This window comes from Oncorhynchus gorbuscha, linkage group LG23 (genome assembly GCF_021184085.1).
Source record: "Oncorhynchus gorbuscha isolate QuinsamMale2020 ecotype Even-year linkage group LG23, OgorEven_v1.0, whole genome shotgun sequence".
NCBI classification, from domain to species: Eukaryota; Metazoa; Chordata; class Actinopteri; order Salmoniformes; family Salmonidae; genus Oncorhynchus; species Oncorhynchus gorbuscha.
In genome coordinates, this window is record NC_060195.1 from 13,878,423 (window position 1) to 13,898,125 (window position 19,703).

Consider the following 19,703-nt stretch of genomic DNA (forward strand, 5'->3'; position numbering starts at 1 on the left):
TCAGACTTTGTAGTAGATGCTTTCTCCTCTCCTCCTCTCTCAGACTTTGTAGTAGATGCTCTCTCCTCTCCTCCTCTCTCAGACTTTGTAGTAGATGCTCGCTCCTCTCCTCCTCTCCTCTCTCATACTTTGTAGTAGATGCTCTCTCCTCTCTTCCTCTCTCAGACTTTGTAGTAGATGCTCGCTCCTCTCCTCCTCTCTCAGACTTTGTAGTAGATGCTCTCTCCTCTCCTCCTCTCTCAGACTTTGTAGTAGATGCTCTCTCCTCTCTTCCTCTCTCAGACTTTGTAGTAGATGTTCTCTCCTCTCCTCCTCTCTCAGACTTTGTAGTAGATGCTCGCTCCTCTCCTCCTCTCTCAGACTTTGTAGTAGATGCTCTCTCCTCTCCTCCTCTCTCAGACTTTGTAGTAGATGCCCGCTCCTCTCCTCCTCTCTCAGACTTTGTAGTAGATGCTCGCTCCTCTCCTCCTCTCTCAGACTTTGTAGTAGATGCTCGCTCCTCTCCTCCTCTCTCAGACTTTGTAGTAGATGCTCGCTCCTCTCCTCCTCTCTCAGACTTTGTAGTAGATGCTCGCTCCTCTCCTCCTCTCTCAGACCTTGTAGTAGATGTTTGCTGGGCTCTGTGGAGGCATCTCCTGTACGATATAAACAGGATGTCCGTAGTCACCGCTCACCTTCTCGTAGTGAGGGCAGTAGTTATTCTCCGTCCGCAGCGGGATGATGATGTCACTGGGTTCCGTCCCGGCTGTGCCCCCGCTGCCAGGCAGCTTGCTCTGATTGGACAGCGTGCTGAGTGCCATGGTGGAGGGGTGTGGCTGGGCGTGAGAGTGCTTCTGGACTCTCTTCCTCATCTTGATGAGCAGGATGACGAGAAAGAGGATGAGGAGGAGGAAGATGATGCAGCCAGCTCCGATGGCTGAAAACACAGCAACCTTTGACCCCAGGATGCTGTCACTGCTGCTGGAACCTCCTGACCTGTTGTCCTGGTTTATAGAGTCTGGAGGAGGGAGGGGAAGAGAGAAGGGGACAGAATGAGAGGGAGGGGGAGGGAATGAGAGATAGGGGGAGAGGAGAGAGAAGAATGAGAAAGAGGGAGAATGAGGGGGGGGAGAGAGAGAATGAGAAAGAGGGAGAATGAGAAAGGGGAGGGAGAATGAGAGAGAGGGGGAGGAGAAGAGAGAAGGGGGGGGACAGAATGAGAGAGGGGGAGAGGGAATGGAGAGAGGGGGAGAATGAGAAAGGGGGAGGGAGAATGAGAGAGAGGGGGAGAGAGAGAATGAGAAAGGGGGAGGGAGAATGAGAAAGGGGGAGGAGAGAATGAGAGGGGGAGAGAATGAGAAAGGGGAGGGAGAATGAGAGAGAGAGATGAGAAAGAAAGGGGAGGGAGAATGAGAGAGAGGGGGAGAGAGAGAATGAGAAAGGGGAGGGAGAATGAGAGAGAGGGGGAGAGAAGAGAGAAAGGGGAGGGAGAATGAGAAAGGGGGAGAGGAATGAGAATGAGAGAGAGGGGAGAGAGAAAGGGGGAGAAATGAGAAAGGGGGAGGGAGAATGAGAGAGAGGGGGAGAGAGAGAATGAGAAAGGGGGAGGGAGAATGAGAAGAGGGGGAGAGAGAGAATGAGAAAGGGGGAGGGAGAATGAGAGAGAGGGGGAGGGAGAATGAGGGAGAATGAGAGAGAGGGGGAGAGAGAAAATGAGAAAGGGGGAGGGAGAATGAGAGAGAGGGGGAGAGAGAGAATGAGAAAGGGGAGGGAGAATGAGAAAGGGGGAGAGGAATGAGAATGAGAGAGAGGGGGAGAGAGAGAATGAGAAAGGGGAGGGAGAATGAGAGAGAGGGGGAGAGAGAGAATGAGAAAGGGGGGGAGAATGAGAGAATGAGAAAGGGGAGAGGAGGGAGGGAGGAGAGAATGAGAAAGGGGAGGGAGAATGAGGAGAGGGGGAGAGAAAAATGAGAATGAGAAAGGGGGAGGGAGAATGAGAAGAGGGAGAATGAGAGGGAGAATGAGAAAGGGGGAGGGAGAATGAGAGAGAGGGGGAGAGAGAGAGAATGAGAAAGGGGGAGGGAGAATGAGAGAGAGGGGGAGAGAGAGAATGAGAAAGGGGGAGGGAGAATGAGAGAGAGGGGGAGAGAGAGAATGAGAAAGGGGAGGGAGAATGAGAGGAGGGAGAATGAGAAAGGGGAGGGAGAATGGGAGAGAGAGAGAAATGAGAAAGGGGAGGGAGAATGAGAGAGAGGGGAGAGAGAATGAGAATGAGAAAGGGGGAGAGAGAATGAGAATGAGAGAGAGGGAGAGAATGAGAAAGGGGAGGGAGAATGAGAGAAGGGGAGGAGAGAATGAGAAAGGGGAATGAGAAAGAGAAGGAAATGAGAAAGGGGAGGGAGAATGAGAGAGAGGGAGAATGAGAGAGAGGGGGAAGAAGGAAATGAGAAAGGGGGAGGGAGAGAATGAGAAAATGAGAGAAAAAGGTGAGTTTGTAGAATGCAACCAATTGTGCATTCAGTTACAGGAATGTATGTTGATTTAACCTTTATCTAACCTTGATGTAACCTTTATCTAACCTTGATGTAACCTTTATTTAACCTTGATGTAACCTTTATCTAACCTTGATGTAACCTTTATTTAACTAGGCAAGTCAGTTAAGAACTCATTCTAATTTACAATGACGGCCTCGGAACAGTGAGTTAACTGCCTTGTTCAGGGGCAGAATGACAGATTTCGACCTTGGCAGCTTGGGGATTTGATTCACCAACCTTTTGGTTACTGACCCAACGCTCTAACCACTAGGCTACCTTCCACCCAAGCTTAACGAAATTAACTAATTGAATTAGTTTAAAATCAAGATGACCCTGTAAATGTAATCTGTGGTCAACACCCAACAGCACTCAGATGAATAGGACTGACACAGACAAGCCAATAGCCTAGACTACAGAAAGATGTTTCAAACATCTAGGCCACAGTTGTACAGGGGAGAGACCCAGGGAGAGGCCAGTGGAGAGGCGCAGAGAGAGGCCCAGGGAGAAGCCAGGTGAGAGGCCCAGGGAGAGGCCAGGGGAGAGGCCCAGGGAGAGGCCAGGTGAGAGGCCCGGGGAGAGGCCAGGTGAGAGGCCCGGGGAGAGGCCAGGTGAGAGGCCCAGGGAGATGCCAGTGGAGAGGAGGCCCAGGGAGAGGCCAGGTGAGAGGCCCAGGGAGAGGGCAGGGGAGAGGCCCAGTGAGAGGCCAGGTGAGAGGCCCAGGGAGAGGCCAGGTGAGAGGTCCAGGGAGAGGCCAGGGGAGAGACCCAGGGAGAGGCCAGGTGAGAGGCCCAGGGAGAGGCCAGGTGAGAGGCCCAAGGAGAGAACAGGTGAGAGGCCCAGGGAGAGGCCAGGTGAGAGGCCCAGGGAGAGGCCAGGTGAAAGGCCAGGTGAGAGGCCCAGGGAGAGGCCCAGGGAGAGGCCAGGTGAGAGGCCCAGGGAGAGGCCCAGGGAGAGGCCAGGTGATAGGCCAGGTGAGAGGCCCAGGGAGAGGCCCAGGGAGAAGCCAGGTGAGAGGCACAGGGAGAGGCCCCACGGAGAGGCCAGGTGAGGCACAGGGAGAGGCCCCACGGAGAGGCCAGGTGAGAGGCCCAGCGAGAGGCCATGGGAGATATAAAATCAAATAAAATGTTATTGGTCACATACACATGGTTAGCACATGTTATTGCGAGTGGAGCGAAATGCTTGTGCTTCTGGTTCCGACAGTGCAGTAATATATAACAAGTAATCTAACAATTCCACAACAACTACCTTATAAACAACAATATATACACATAAATATATGGATGAGCGATGGCCGAGCGGCATAGGCAAGGTGCAATAGATGGTATAAAATACAGTATATACAGTTGAAGTCGGAAGTTTACATACACCTAAGCCAAATACATTTAAACTAAATTTTTCACAATTCCTGACATTTAATCCTAGTAAAAATTCCCTGTCTTAGGTCAGTTAGGATCACCACTTTATTTTAAGAATGTGAAATGTCAGAATAATAGTAGAGAGAATTATTTATTTCAGCTTTTATTTCTTTCATCACATTCGCAGTGGGTCAAAAATGTGTTTAACTTTGGTCAAACATTTCGGATAGCCTTCCACAAGCTTCCCACAATAAGCTGGGTGAATTTTGGCCCATTCCTCCTGACAGAGCTGGTGTAACTGAGTCAGGTTTGTAGGCCTCCTTGCTCGCACATGCTTTTTCAGTTCTGCCCACACATTTTCTATAGGATTGAGGTCAGGGCTTTGCAATGGCCAATCCAATTCCATGACTTTGTTGTCCTTAAGTCATTTTGTCACAACTTTGGAAGTATGCTTGGGGTCATTGTCCATTTGGAAAAGACCCATTTGCAACCAAGCTTTTAATTCCTGACTAATGTCTTGAGATGTAGCTTCAATATATCCACATCATTTTCCTTCCTCATAAACCCATCTATTTTGTGAATTGCACCAGTCCCTCCTTTATCAGACCAGAGGACATTTCTTCAAAAAGTACAATCATCCCCATGTGCAGTTGCAAACCATAGTCTGGCTTTTTTATGGCAGTTTTGGAGCAGTGGCTTCTTCCTTGCTGAAAGGCCTTTCAGGTTATGTCGATATAGGACTCGTTTCACTGTGGATATAGATACTTGTGGACCTGTTTCCTCCAGCATCTTCACAAGGTCCTTTGCTATTGTTCTGGGATTGATTTGCACTTTTCGCACCAAAGTACGTTCATCTGTAGGAGACAGAACGCGTCTCCTTCCTGAGCGTTATGACGGCTGCGTGGTCCCATGGTGTACAGATGAACGTGGTACCTTCAGGTGTTTGGAAATTGCTCTCAAGGATGAACCAGACTTGTGGAGGTCTACCATTTTTTTCTAAGGTCTTGGATGATGTATTTTGATTTTCCCAGGATGTCAAGCAAAGAGGCACTGAGTTTGAAGGTAGGCCTTGAAATACATCCACAGGTTCACCTCCAATTGGCTCAAATGATGTCAAATAGCCTATCAGAAGCTTCTAAAGCCATGACATCATTTGATGGAATTTTCCAAGCTGTTAAAAGGCACAGTCAATTTAGTGTATGTTAACTTCTGACCCACTGTTAAATAATCTGTCTGTAAACAATTGTTGTAAAAATGACTTGTGTCACACACAAAGTAGATGTCCTAACCGACTTGCCAAAACTATAGATTGTTGACAAGAAATTTGTGGAGTGGTTGAACTGTAAATGTGATATGAGTAATGTAAGATATGTAAACATGATTAAAGTGGCATTATTTAGAGTGGCATTGTATGAAGTGACTAGTGATCCATTTATTAAAGTGGCTAGAGATTGGGTCTCAATGTAGGCAGCAGCCTCTTTGTGTTAGTGGTGGCTGTATAGCAGTCTGATGGCCTTGAGATAGAAGCTGTTTTTGTCATGCAGGTGAATGAGGACCCAAAAGCGACTTGGCGAAAACAGAGTCTTTAATCCAGTAAAGTAATTCTACAAACATAAGACATAATTCCACTCGTAATGACGAGAACAGACTGGAGACTCGATCAAGAACTGCAGGTTGCCTCGGGAAGGCACTTGAACCTATCAGACTCAGACACCTGCTCTCCACGCAGCATCTGAGGGAAACACGACACGACAGGGCGATACACAGACACAGCACGGTGAACAATAGACAAGGATCCGACAGGACAGGAACGGAAAACAAGGGAAGAAATAGAGACTCTAATCAGGGGAAAAGATAAGGAACAGGTGTGGGAAGACTAAATGATTGATTAGGGGAATAGGAACAGCTGGGAGCAGGAACGGAACGATAGAGAGAAGAGAGAGAGGAAGGGAGAGAGAAAAAGGGGAACGAACCTAAAAAGACCAGCAGGGGGAAAAAAAAAACAGAAGGAAAAGCAAAATGACAAGATGATATAAGACAAAACATGACAGTACCCCCACACTCACCGAGCGCCTCCTGGCGCTCTCGAGGAGGAACACTGGCGGCAACGGAGGAAATCATAGATCACAAACGGTCCAGCACGTCCCGAGAAAGAACCCAACTCCTCTCCTCAGGACAGTAACGAAAAACGAAAAAAAGGAAAACTAGGGTACTACTCTAAAAAAAAAATGAGACACGGGTAGAGAACTGAAAACTTTCGAGCGAACAGGACCAAACAGGCCAGGAGAGTAACAACTAGGGACAGACTGAGACACAGCAAGGGCAGGAACAAGAACAGGAGAGATGCGATGGCAGGGAACAGACTGAGACCCAGCAAGACCAGGAGCAGAAGCAGAAAAAAAATTACCAGACTTTTTCTGCGCGCAGTCTGAACACGCAGCCACGAAACGGCGCGTGTCACGCTCCTGAGTAGGCCACCAAAACCGCTGGCGAATAGAAGCAAGCGTACCCCCGAACGCCGGGATGGCCAGCTAACTTGGCAGAGTGAGCCCACTGAAGAACAGCCAGACGAGTAGAAACAGGAACGAAAAGAAGGTTACTAGGACAAGCGCGCGGCGACGCAGTGTGCGTGAGTGCTTGCTTAACCTGTCTCTCAATTCCCCAGACAGTCAACCCGACAACACGCCCAACAGGAAGGATCCCTCGGGATCGGTAGAAGCCACAGAAGAACTAAAGAGACGGGATAAAGCATGAGGCTTGGTGTTCTTAGTACCCGGGCAATAAGAAATAACGAACTCGAAACGAGCGAAAAACAACGCCCAACGAGCATGACGCGCATTCAGTCGTTTGGCAGAACGGATGTACTCAAGGTTCCTTTGGTCAGTCCAAACGACAAAAGGAACGGTCGCCCCTCCAACCACTGTCGCCATTTGCCTAGGGCTAAACGGATGGCGAGCAGTTCGCGGTTAGCCACATCATAGTTACGTTCCGACGGTGACAGGCGATGAGAAAAATACGCACAAGGGTGGACCCCATCGTCAGTATCGGAGCGCTGGGACAGAATGCCTCCCACGCCCACCCCGACGCGTCAACCTCAACAATAAACTGTTTAGTGACGTCAGGTGCAACAAGGATAGGAGCGGATGCAAAACGCTTCTTAAAGAGATCAGAACAACAATCATACGACCGGTGAGGAGGAAGGGAGTTGGTTCTGGACCGACTGAAGACCGTGCGCAGACCATGATATTCCTCCGGCACTCCTGTCAAATCACCAGGTTCCTCCTGAGAAGAGGGGACAGAACAAACAGGAGAAATAGCAGACATTAAACACTTCACATGACAAGAAACGTTCCAGGAAAGGATAGAATTACTAGACCAATCAAAAGAAGGATTATGACACACTAGCCAGGGATGACCCAAAACAACAGGTGTAAAAGGTGAACAAAAAATCAAAAAGAAATGGTCTCACTATGGTTACCAGATACAGTGAGGGTTAAAGGTAGTGTTTCACATAATATACTGGGGAGAGGACTACCATCCAAGGCAAACATGACCGTGGGCTCCCTAACTGTCTGAGAGGAATGTCATGTTCCCGCGCCCAGGCTTCGTCCATAAAACAGCCCTCTGCCCCAGAGTCTATTAATGCACTGCAGGAAGCTGCCGATCCGGTCCAGCGTAGATGGACCGGTAAGGTAGTACATGTACTTGACGGAGAGGACCGTCTAGTAGCGCTTATCAGTCGCCCTCCGCTTACTGATGAGCTCTGGCCTTTAACTGGACATGAAATGACAAAATGACCAGCGGAACCGCAATAGAGACAGAGGCGGTTGGTGATTCTCCGTTCCCTCTCCTTAGTCGAGATGCGAATACCCCCAGCTGCATGGGCTCAACACCTGAGTCAGTGGGGAAAGACGGTAGTGTCGGAGAGAGGGGAGACACAGTTAACGCGAGCTCTCTTCTATGAGCTCGGTGACGAAGATCTACCCGTCGTTCAATGCGAATAGCGAGTTCAATCAAAGAATCCACGCTGGATGGAACCTCCCGAGAGAGAATCTCATCCTTAACCTTAGCGTGGAGTCCCTCCAGAAAACGAGCGAGCAACGCCTGCTCGTTCCAGTTACTGGAGGCAGCAAGAGTGCGAAACTCTATAGAGTAATCCGTTATGGATCGATTACCTTGACATAGGAAGACAGGGACCAGGAAGCTTCTTTCTCAAAAACTGAGCGATCAAAAACCCTTATCATCTCCTCTTTAAAGTTCAGATAATTGTTAGTACACTCAGCGCTTGCCTCCCAGATAGCTGTGCCCCACTGCCGAGCCCGACCAGTAAGGAGTGATATGACGTAGGCAATCCGAGCTCTCTCTCTTGAGTATGTGTTGGGTTGGAGAGAGAACACAATATCACACTGGGTGAGAAAGGAGCGGCACTCAGTGGGCTGCCCAGAATAACATGGTGGGTTATTAACCCTAGGTTCCGGAGGCTCGGAAGAACCGGAAGTAGCTGGTGACACGAGACGAAGACTCTGATACTGTCCTGAGAGGTCGGAGACCTGAGCGGCCAGGGTCTCAACGGCATGCCGAGCAGCAGACAATTCCTGCTCGTGTCTGCCGAGCATCGCTCCCTGGAACTCGAGAGTAGAGTAGAGAGAATCCATAGTCGCTGGGTCCATTCTTGGTCGGATCCTTCTGTCATGCAGGTGAATGAGGACCCAAAAGCGACTTGGCGAAAACAGAGTCTTTAATCCAGTAAAGTAATTCTACAAACATAAGACATAATTCCACTCGTAATGACGAGAACAGACTGGAGACTCGATCAAGAACTGCAGGTTGCCTCGGGAAGGCACTTGAACCTAGCAGACTCAGACACCTGCTCTCCACGCAGCATCTGAGGGAAACACGACACGACAGGGCGATACACAGACACAGCACGGTGAACAATAGACAAGGATCCGACAGGACAGGAACGGAAAACAAGGGAAGAAATAGAGACTCTAATCAGGGGAAAAGATAAGGAACAGGTGTGGGAAGACTAAATGATTGATTAGGGGAATAGGAACAGCTGGGAGCAGGAACGGAACGATAGAGAGAAGAGAGAGAGGAAGGGAGAGAGAAAAAGGGGAACAAACCTAAAAAGACCAGCAGGGGGAAAACGAACAGAAGGAAAAGCAAAATGACAAGATGATATAAGACAAAACATGACAGTTTTTCAGTCTCTCGTCTCAGCTGTGATGCACCTGTACCGACCTTTCCTTCTGGAATAAAGCGGGTGAACACGCAGTGGCTCGGGTGGTTGATGTCCTTGATGATCTTTTTGGCCTTCCTGTGACATCGGGTGCTGTCGGTGTCATGGAGGTTAGGTAGTTTGCCCCTGGTGATGCATTGTGCAGACCGCACCATCCTCTGGATAGCCCTACGGTTGTAATACAGCCTGACAGGATGCTCTCGATTGTGCATCTGTAAAAGTTTGTCAGGGTTTTAGGTGACAAGACAAATTTCTTCAGCCTCCTGAGGTTGAAGAGGTGCCGTTGCGCCTTCTTCACCACACTGTCTGTTTGTCTGTGATGTGTACGCCGAGGAACTTAAAACTGTCCACCTCCACTATTGTCCCCTCAATGTGTGTTATTTTCCTGACACCACACTCCCAGAGCCCTCACCTTCTCCTTCTAGGCAGTCTCGTCGTTGTTGGTAATCAAGCCCACTACTGTTGTGTCGTCTGCAATCTTGATGATGGAGTTGGAGGCGTGCATGGCCACGCAGTCGTGGGTGAACAGGGAGTACAGGAGAGGGCTGAGCATGCACCCTTGTGGGGCCCCAGTGTTGAGGGTCAGTGAAGTGGAGATGTTGTTTCCTTCCGTCACCACCTGTGGGGCGGCCTGTCAGAAATTCCAAGACCCAGTTGCACAGGGTGGGGTGGGGAACCAGGGCCTCAAGCTTAATGATGAGCTTGGAGGGCACTATAGTATTGAATGCTGAGCTGTAGTCAATGAACAGCATTCTTACACAGGTACTCTTTTGTCCAGATGGGATAGTGCATTGTGCAGTGGTGGCGATTGCATCGTCTGTGGATCTATTGCGGCGGTATGCAAACTGAAGTGGGTCTAGGGTGTCAGGTAAGGTGCAGGTGATATGATCCTTGACTAGTCTCTCAAAACACTTCCTGACGACAGAAGTGAGTGCTACGGGGCGGTATCGTTGCCTTCTTGGGTACAGGAACAATGGTAGCCATCTTGTGGGGACAACAGACTGGGATAGGGAGCGATTAGGAGTGTGGGGGGGCACAGTCCTTGTTAGCGGGCCGCGACGGTGGCACTGTATTATCCTCAAAGTGGGCAAAGAAGGTTTTTAGTTTGTCTGGAAGCGTGACATCGGTGTCCGTGAAGTAGCTGGTTTTCTATTGGTAGTCTGTGATTTCCTGTAGACCCTGCCACATACGTCTTGTGTCTGAGCCATTGAATTGCGACTCCACCTTGTCCCTGTACTGACATTTAGCTTGTTTGATTGCCTTGCGGAGGGAATAACTACACTGTTTATATTCAGTCATATTCCCAGACCTCTTTCCATGGTTAAATGCGGTGGTTCGCGCTTTCAGTTTTGCGCGAATGTCGCCATCCATCCACAGTTTCTGGTTAGGGTAGGTTTTAATAGTCACAGTGAGTACAATATCTCCAATGCACTTCTTTATAAACGCACTCACCGAGTCAACATATAGGTCAATGTTGTTCTCTGAGGCTGACCGGAACATATTCCAGTCCGCATGATCAAAACAATCTTGAAGCGTGGCTTCCGATTGGTCGGACCAGCGTTGAATGGTTCTCGTCACTAGTACATCCTATTTGAGTTTCTTCCTATAAGAAGGTAGGAGCAAGATGGCGTCGTGGGCGGATTTGCCAAAGGGAGGGCTTTGGATGCATCGCGGAAGTTAGAGTAGCAGTGGACGAGGGTATTTCCCATGCGCGTAGCGCAATCAATATGCTGTTAGAATTTAGGTAGCCTTGTTCTCAAATTTGCTTTGTTATAAAATCCCCAGCCACAATAAATGCAGCCTCAGGATGTATGGTTTGCAGTTCGCATATAGTCCAGCGAAGTTCCTTGATGGCCGTCTTCGTGTCCGCTTGAGGGGGAATATACACAGAAGTGACTATAACTGACGAGAATTCTCTTGGTAGGTAAAATGGCCCGTATTTGATTATAAGGAATTCTAGGTAGGGTGATCAGAAGGACTTGAGTTCCTGTATGTTGTTATGATTACACAATGAGTCATTGTTACACAATGATTATGTTACAATCTCTGATGTCTCTCTGGAAGGCAACACTTGCAACCCTTGCTCGATGTGCACTTGTAAGGAGCCTGGCCAGGTGGCCGGTTCGTCTGCCCCTTCTGCGGCACCGTTGTTTTGGGTCGACTACTGGGATTAGATCCAATGTCCAGGGTGGAGGTCCAATCAAAGGATCCTCTTTGGGAAAGTCGTATTCCTGGTCGTAATGTTGGTAAATTGACGTTGCTCTTGTATCCAATAGTTCTTCCCTGCTGTATGTAATAAGACTTGTAAGAAATAACACATTAAAAAAACGAAATACTGCATAGTTTCCTAAGAACACGAAGTGAGGCGAGTTCATCCCTTTGTGTAGTGGGAGGAGAGGGGATGAGGTGGTTATGGGGAGGAGAGGGGATGAGGTGGTTATGGGGAGGAGAGGGAGATGAGGTGGTTATGGGGAGGAGAGGGGGATGAGGTGGTGATGGGGAGGAGAGGGGGATGAGGTGATTATGGGGAGGAGAGGGGGATGAGGTGGTGATGGGGAGGAGAGGGGGATGAGGTGGTGATGGGGAGGAGAGGGGATGAGGTGGTTATGGGGAGGAGAGGGGGGATGAGGTGGTGATGGGGAGGAGAGGGGGATGAGGTGGTGATGGGGAGGAGAGGGGGATGAGGTGGTGATGGGGAGGAGAGGGGGATGAGGTGGTGATGGGGAGGAGAGGGGGATGAGGTGGTGATGGGGAGGAGAGGGGGATGAGGTGGTGATGGGGAGGAGAGGGGATGAGGTGGTGATGGGGAGGAGAGGGGATGAGGTGTTGATGGGGAGGAGAGGGGGATGAGGTGGTTATGGGGAGGAGAGGGGGGATGAGGTGGTAATGGGATGGAGAGGGGGATGAGGTGGTGATGGGGAGGAGAGGGGATGAGGTGGTGATGGGGAGGAGAGGGGATGAGGTGGTGATGGGGAGGAGAGGGGGATGAGGTGGTGATGGGGAGGAGAGGGGATGAGGTGGTGATGGGGAGGAGAGGGGATGAGGTGGTGATGGGGAGGAGAGGGGATGAGGTGGTGATGGGGAGGAGAGGGGATGAGGTGGTGATGGGAGGAGAGGGGATGAGGTGGTGATGGGGAGGAGAGGGGGATGAGGTGGTGATGGGGAGGAGGGGGGTGAGGTGGTAATGGGGAGGAGAGGGGGATGAGGTGGTTATGGGGAGGAGAGGGGGATGAGGTGGTAATGGGGAGGAGGGGGATGAGGTGGTAATGGGGAGGAGAGGGGATGAGGTGGTGATGAGGGGATGAGGTGGTGATGGGGAGGAGAGGGGGTGAGGGGGGATGGAGAGGAGAGAGTTGAGGGGGGATGGGGAGGAGAGGGGGTGAGGTGGGGATGGGGAGGAGAGGGGGTGAGGTGGTGATGGGGAGGAGAGGGGGATGAGGTGGTGATGGGGAGGAGAGGGGGATGAGGTGGTGATGGGGAGGAGAGGGGATGAGGTGGTGATGGGGAGGGAGGGGATGAGGTGGTGATGGGGAGGAGAGGGGGTGGGGTGGTGATGGGGAGGAGAGGGGGATGAGGTGGTTATGGGGAGGAGGGGGATGAGGTGGTAATGGGGAGGAGAGTGGGATGAGGTGGTGATGGGGAGGAGAGGGGGATGAGGTGGTAATGGGGAGGAGAGGGGGGATGAGGTGGTGATGGGGAGGAGAGGGGATGAGGTGGTGATGGGGAGGAGAGGGGGATGAGGTGGTGATGGGGAGGAGAGGGGATGAGGTGGTGATGGGGAGGAGAGGGGGGATGAGGTGGTAATGGGGAGGAGAGGGGATGAGGTGGTTATGGGGAGGAGAGGGGGATGAGGTGGTAATGGGGAGGAGAGGGGATGAGGTGGTAATGGGGAGGAGAGGGGATGAGGTGGTGATGAGGGGGATGAGGTGGTGATGGGGAGGAGAGGGGAGGGGGGATGGAGAGGAGAGAGTTGAGGGGGGATGGGGAGGAGAGGGGGTGAGGTGGGGATGGGGAGGAGAGGGGGTGAGGTGGTGATGGGGAGGAGAGGGGGATGAGGTGGTGATGGGGAGGAGAGGGGGATGAGGTGGTGATGGGGAGGAGAGGGGGATGAGGTGGTGTTGGGGAGGAGAGGGGGATGAGGTGGTGATGGGGGAGGAGAGGGGGTGGGGTGGTGATGGGGAGGAGGGGATGAGGTGGTTATGGGGAGGAGAGGGGGATGAGGTGGTAATGGGGAGGAGAGGGGGATGAGGTGGTGATGGGGAGGAGAGGATGAGGTGGTGATGGGAGGAGAGGGGGATGAGGTGGTAATGGGGAGGAGAGGGGGATGAGGTGGTGATGGGGAGGAGGGGATGAGGTGGTGATGGGGAGGAGAGGGGGATGAGGTGGTGATGGGGGCGGAGAGGGGGATGAGGTGGTGATGGGGAGGAGAGGGGGTGAGGTGGTAATGGGGAGGAGAGGGGATGAGGTGGTTATGGGGAGGAGAGGGGATGAGGTGGTGATGGGGAGGAGAGGGGGATGAGGTGGTGATGGGGAGGAGAGGGGGATGAGGTGGTGATGGGGAGGAGAGGGGGGTGAGGTGGTAATGGGGAGGAGAGGGGGATGAGGTGGTTATGGGGAGGAGAGGGGGATGAGGTGGTAATGGGGAGGAGAGGGGGATGAGGTGGTAATGGGGAGGAGGGGGATGAGGTGGTGATGAGGGGGATGAGGTGGTGATGGGGAGGAGAGAGGGATGAGGTGGTGATGGGGAGGAGAGGGGGATGAGGTGGTAATGGGGAGGAGAGGGGGATGAGGTGGTGATGGGGAGGAGGGGATGAGGTGGTGATGGGGAGGAGAGGGGATGAGGTGGTGATGGGCGGAGAGGGGATGAGGTGGTGATGGGGAGGAGAGGGGGTGAGGTGGTAATGGGGAGGAGAGGGGGGATGAGGTGGTGATGGGGAGGAGAGGGGGGATGAGGTGGTGATGGGGAGGAGAGGGGGATGAGGTGGTGATGGGGAGGAGAGGGGGTGAGGTGGTAATGGGGAGGAGAGGGGGATGAGGTGGTTATGGGGAGGAGAGGGGATGAGGTGGTAATGGGGAGGAGAGGGGGATGAGGTGGTAATGGGGAGGAGAGGGGGATGAGGTGGTGATGAGGGGGGATGAGGTGGTGATGGGGAGGAGAGGGGTGAGGGGGGATGGAGAGGAGAGAGTTGAGGGGGATGGGGAGGAGAGGGGGTGAGGTGGGGATGGGGAGGAGAGGGGGTGAGGTGGTGATGGGGAGGAGAGGGGATGAGGTGGTGATGGGGAGGAGAGGGGGATGAGGTGGTGATGGGGAGGAGAGGGGGATGAGGTGGTGATGGGGAGGAGAGGGGGGTGGGGTGGTGATGGGGAGGAGAGGGGATGAGGTGGTTATGGGGAGGAGAGGGGGGATGAGGTGGTAATGGGGAGGAGAGGGGGATGAGGTGGTGATGGGGAGGAGAGGGATGAGGTGGTGATGGGGAGGAGAGAGGGATGAGGTGGTGATGGGGAGGAGGGGGGTGAGGTGGTAATGGGGAGGAGAGGGGGATGAGGTGGTGATGGGGAGGAGGATGAGGTGGTGATGGGGAGGAGGGGGATGAGGTGGTGATGGGGCGGAGAGGGGGATGAGGTGGTGATGGGGAGGAGAGGGGGATGAGGTGGTGATGGGGAGGAGAGGGGGATGAGGTGGTTATGGGGAGGAGAGGGGATGAGGTGGTAATGGGGAGGAGAGGGGGGATGAGGTGGTGATGGGGAGGAGAGGGGATGAGGTGGTGATGGGGAGGAGGGGGGATGAGGTGGTGATGGGGAGGAGAGGGGATGAGGTGGTGATGGGGAGGAGAGGGGGATGAGGTGGTTATGGGGAGGAGAGGGGGATGAGGTGGTAATGGGGAGGAGAGGGGATGAGGTGGTAATGGAGAGGGAGAGGGGGATGAGGTGGTAATGGGGAGGAGAGGGGGTGAGGGGGGATGGAGAGGAGAGGGTTGAGGGGGGTGGGGAGGAGAGGGGGTGAGAGGGATGGAGAGGAGAGGGTTGATGGGGGGATGGGGATGGGGAGGAGAGGGGGTAAGGTGGGGATGGGGAGGAGGGGGATGAGGGTGGTGATGAGGGGGTGAGGGGGTATGGGGAGGAGAGGGGTGAGGTGGTGATGGGGGAGAGGGGTGAGGGGGATGGGGAGGAGAGGGGTGAAGTGGGGATGGGGAGGGGAGGGGGGAGTGAGGTGGTGATGGGGGAGAGGGGGTGAGGGGGATGGGGAGGAGAGGGGGTGAAGTGGGGATGGGGAGGGGGGGGGGAGTGAGGTGGTGACGGGGAGGAGGGATTAGATGAGGGGAGGGAAGGAGGGTTAATGGAAAGAGAGTGACTGGGTTACAGTTGATATGAGGAATTTAAATCAATTCATTATAATTTGTGGATTTCACATGACTGAGAATAAATGCATTAGGAAAGTATTCAGACCCTCCACATTTTGTTGCCTTATTTTCAAATTGATAAAAAAAATATTTTATCCTCATCAATCTACAGACAATACCCCATATTTACAAGGTAAAAACAGACTCCTCCAAAAGCTAATTGGAGTCAGGAGTCTGCTAACCTGGAGTACAATCATTGAGACGAGATTGGAGATGCTGTTAGAGCTGCCCTGTCCTATAACAAACACTCACAAAATTTGAGTTTGCTATTCACAAGAAGCATTGCCTGATGTGAACCATACCTCGAACAAAAGAGATCTCAGAAGACACAAGATTAAGGACTGTTGACTTGCATAAAGCTGGAAAGGGTTACGAAAGAATCTCTAAAAGCCTTTGTCTATGAATGGAGAACATTCAGCACTGTTGCTGGAGTGGCCATCTTGCAAAGATGACTGCCAGAGCACAGTGCAGAAAACTCCACAGGGTTAAGAAGAATCTTAGCGTGTCAGCTAAAGACTTACAGAAATCTCTGGAACATGCTAACATCTCTGTTGACGAGTCTACGATACATAAAACACTAAACAAGAATGGTGTTCATGGGAGGACATCACGGAAGAAGCCACTGCTGTCCAATATAAATATTGTTGAACGTCTGAAGTTCGCAAAAGAGCATCTTGATGTTCCACAGCGCTACTGGCAAAATATTCTGTGGACAGATGAAACTAAATTTGAGTTGTTTGGAAGGAAACACAACACTATGTGTGGAGAAAAAAAGGCACAGCACACCAACATCAAAACCTCATCCCAACTGTAAAGTATGGTGGAGGGAGCATCATGGTTTGGGGCTGCTTTGCTGCTTCCTGGGCCTGGACAGCTTGCAATCATAGAAGTAAAAATTAATTGCAGGAGAATGTAAGGCCATCTGTCCGCCAATTGAAGCTCAACAGAAGTTGGGTGATGCAACACGACAACGACCCAAAACGTAGAAGTAAATCAACAACAGAATTGCTTCAACAGAAGAAAATACGCCTTCTGGAGTGGCCCAGTCAGAGTCCTGACCTTCTGGAGTGGCCCAGTCAGAGTCCTGACCTTCTGGAGTGGCCCAGTCAGAGTCCTGACCTTCTGGAGTGGCCCAGTCAGAGTCCTGACCTTCTGGAGTGGCCCAGTCAGAGTCCTGACCTTCTGGAGTGGCCCAGTCAGAGTCCTGACCTTCTGGAGTGGCCCAGTCAGAGTCCTGACCTTCTGGAGTGGCCCAGTCAGAGTCCTGACCTCAACCCGATTAAGATGCTGTTACATGACCTCAAGAGAGCAGTTCATACCAGACATCCCAAGAATATTGCTGAACTGAAACAGTATTGTAAAGGAATGGTCCAAAATTCTTCCGCAACTACAGAAAACGTTTGGTTGAGGTTATTGCTGCCAAAGGAGGGTCAACCAGTTATAAAATCCAAGGGTTCACATAAAATTCCCACCCAGCACTATGAATGTTTACACAGCGTGTTCAATGAAGACATGAAAACGTATAATTTTTTGTGTTATTAGTTTAAGAAGACTGTGTTTGTCTACTGTTGTGACTTAGATGAAGATCAGATCTAATTTTATGGCCAATTTGGGCAGAAATCCAGGTAATTCCAAAGGGTTCACATACTGTTTCTTGTCACTGTATGCATTCTGACCCTTTGCTATGAGACTTGAAATTGAGCTCAAGTGCATCCTGTTTCCATTGATCATTCTTGAGATGTTTCTACAACTTGATTGGAGTCCACCTGTGGTAAATTCATTTGATTGGACATGATTTGGAAAGGCACACCTGTCTATATAAGGTCCCACCGTTGACAGTGCATGTCAGAGCAAAAACCAAGCCATGAGGTCAAAGGAATTGTCCGTAGCGCTCTGAGACAGAATTGTGTCAAGGCACAGATCTGGGGAAGGGTACCAAAAAATGTCTGCAGCATTGAAGATCCGCAAGAACACAGTGGCCTCCATAAAAACCAAAAACAATTTAATACATTTTAGAATAAGGCTGTACCGTAACCAAATGTGGAAAAAGTGAAGGGGTCTGAATACTTGCTGAATGCACTGTACAGACATCTGTTGGTAACGGAGAAAATAAATGGTTCTCACGATGGCCCTCAGGATCTCGCCATTTCTGTGCACTCAAATTGCAATCGATAAGAGGCAATTGTGTTCGTTGTCCGTAGCTTATGTTTTCCCATACCATAACCCCACCGCCACCATGGGGCACTCTGTTCACAACGTTGACAACAGCAAAACGCTTACTAACACGACGATGTGGTTGTGAGGCTGGTTGGACCTACTGCCAAATTCTCTAAAAAAGTTGGAGGTGGCTTATGGTAGAATAATTAATATTAAATTATCTGGCAACAGCTCTGGTGGACATTCCTGCAGTCAGCATGTCAATTGCATGCTCCTTCACAACTTGAGGCATCTGTGGCATTGCGTTGTGTGACAAAACTGCACATTTTAGAGTGGCCTTTCATTGTCGCCAGTCCAAGGTGCTCCTCTGTAATGATCATGCTGTTTAATCAGCTTCTCAATATGTCACACCTGTCAGGTGGCTGGATTCTCTTGGCAAAGAAGAAATGTTTACTAACCGGGATGAAAACAAATTTGTGCACAACATTTCAGAGAAATAAGCTTTTTGTAAGTATGGAAAATGTCTGGGATCTCTTTTAAAACCGTATTTTACCAGGTAAGTTGACTGAGAACACATTCTCATTTACAGCAACAACCTAGGGAATAGTTACAGGGGAGAGGAGGGGGATTAATGAGCCAATTATAAGCTAGGGATGATTAGGGGGCCGTGATGGTATGAGGGCCAGACTGGGAATTTAGCCAGGACACCAGGGTTAACACCACTACTCTTAAGATAAGTGCCATGGGATCTTTAGTGACCACAGAGAGTCAGGACACCCATCCGAAAGACGGCACCCTACACAGGGTAATGTCCCCAATCACTGCCATGGGGAATTGGGATATTTATTTACACCAGAGGAAAGGGTACCTCCGGCACCACTTCCAGCAGCATCTGGTCTCCCATCCAGAGACCAGCCCTGCTTAGCTTCAGAAGCCAGCCAGCAGTGGGATGCAGTGTGTATGCTGCTGGCCTTGTGCTACAGGCTGTTTCAGATCATGAAACATGGGACCAACACTTTACATGTTGCATTTATATTTCCATGTATTAGCAGCTACTGCCAGAAATCTCTCTCAGTCACTCTCTCACTGTCTGCACTTCTCTCTCTCTCTCTCTCTCTCTCTCTCTCTCTCTCTCTCTCTCTCTCTCTCTCTCTCTCTCTCTCTCTCTCTCTCTCTCTCTCCCTCTCTCTCCCTCTCTCTCCCTCTCTCTCCCTCTCTCTCCCCCTGTCCACACTTCTCTCTCTCTCTCTCTCTCTCTCTCTCTCTCTCTCTCTCTCTCTCTCTCTCTCTCTCTCTCTCTCTCTCTCTCTCTCTCTCTCTCTCTCTCTCTCTCTCTCTGTCCACACATCTCTCTCTCTCTCGTCTCTCTAACTGTCCAGACTTCTCTCTCTCTAACTGTCCAGACGTCTCTCTCCTTCTCTCTCTCTCTCTCTGTCCAGACTTCTCTCTCCTTCTCTCGTCTCTCTCTCTAACTGTCCAGACTTCTCTCTCTAACTGTCCAGACTTCTCTCTCCTTCTCTTGTCTCTCTCTCTCCTGTCCAGACTTCTCTCTCTCTCTAACTGTCCAGACGTCTCTCTCCTTCTCTCTCTCTCTCTCTCCTGTCCAGACTTCTCTCTCCTTCTCTCGTCTCACTCTCCCTGTCCAGACTTCTCTCTCTAACTGTCCAGACTTCTCTCTCCTTCTCTCTCTCTAACTGTCCAGACTTCTCTCTCCTTCTCTCGCCTCTCTCTCTAACTGTCCAGACTTCTCTCCCCTTCTCTCGTCTCTCTCTCTAACTGTCCAGACTTCTCTCCCCTTCTCTCGTCTCTCTCTCTAACTGTCCAGACTTCTCTCCCCTTCTCTCGTCTCTCTCTCTAACTGTCCAGACTTCTCTCTCCTTCTCTCGTCTCTCTCTCCCTGTCCAGACTTCTCTCTCTAAATGTCCAGACTTCTCTCTCCTTCTCTCTCTCATCTCTCTCTCCCTGTCCAGACTTCTCTCTCTCTCTCTCTAACTGTCCAGACTTCTCTCTCCTTCTCTCTCTCTCTCTCCCT

General features: G+C 51.1%; 1 protein-coding gene across 1 annotated transcript in view; it reads right to left on the bottom strand.

The window, feature by feature from the left end:
- Positions 1–486: 486 nt before the first annotated feature.
- LOC124011137 (ephrin-B1-like) overlaps positions 487–19,703 on the bottom strand; it is a 209,548-nt gene continuing 190,331 nt past the window's right edge. The window contains exon 5 of the mRNA XM_046324199.1: positions 487–997. Within this exon, the coding sequence (XP_046180155.1) occupies positions 591–997 (407 nt within the window). The 3' untranslated portion in view covers positions 487–590. The remainder of the gene's footprint in view (positions 998–19,703) is intronic.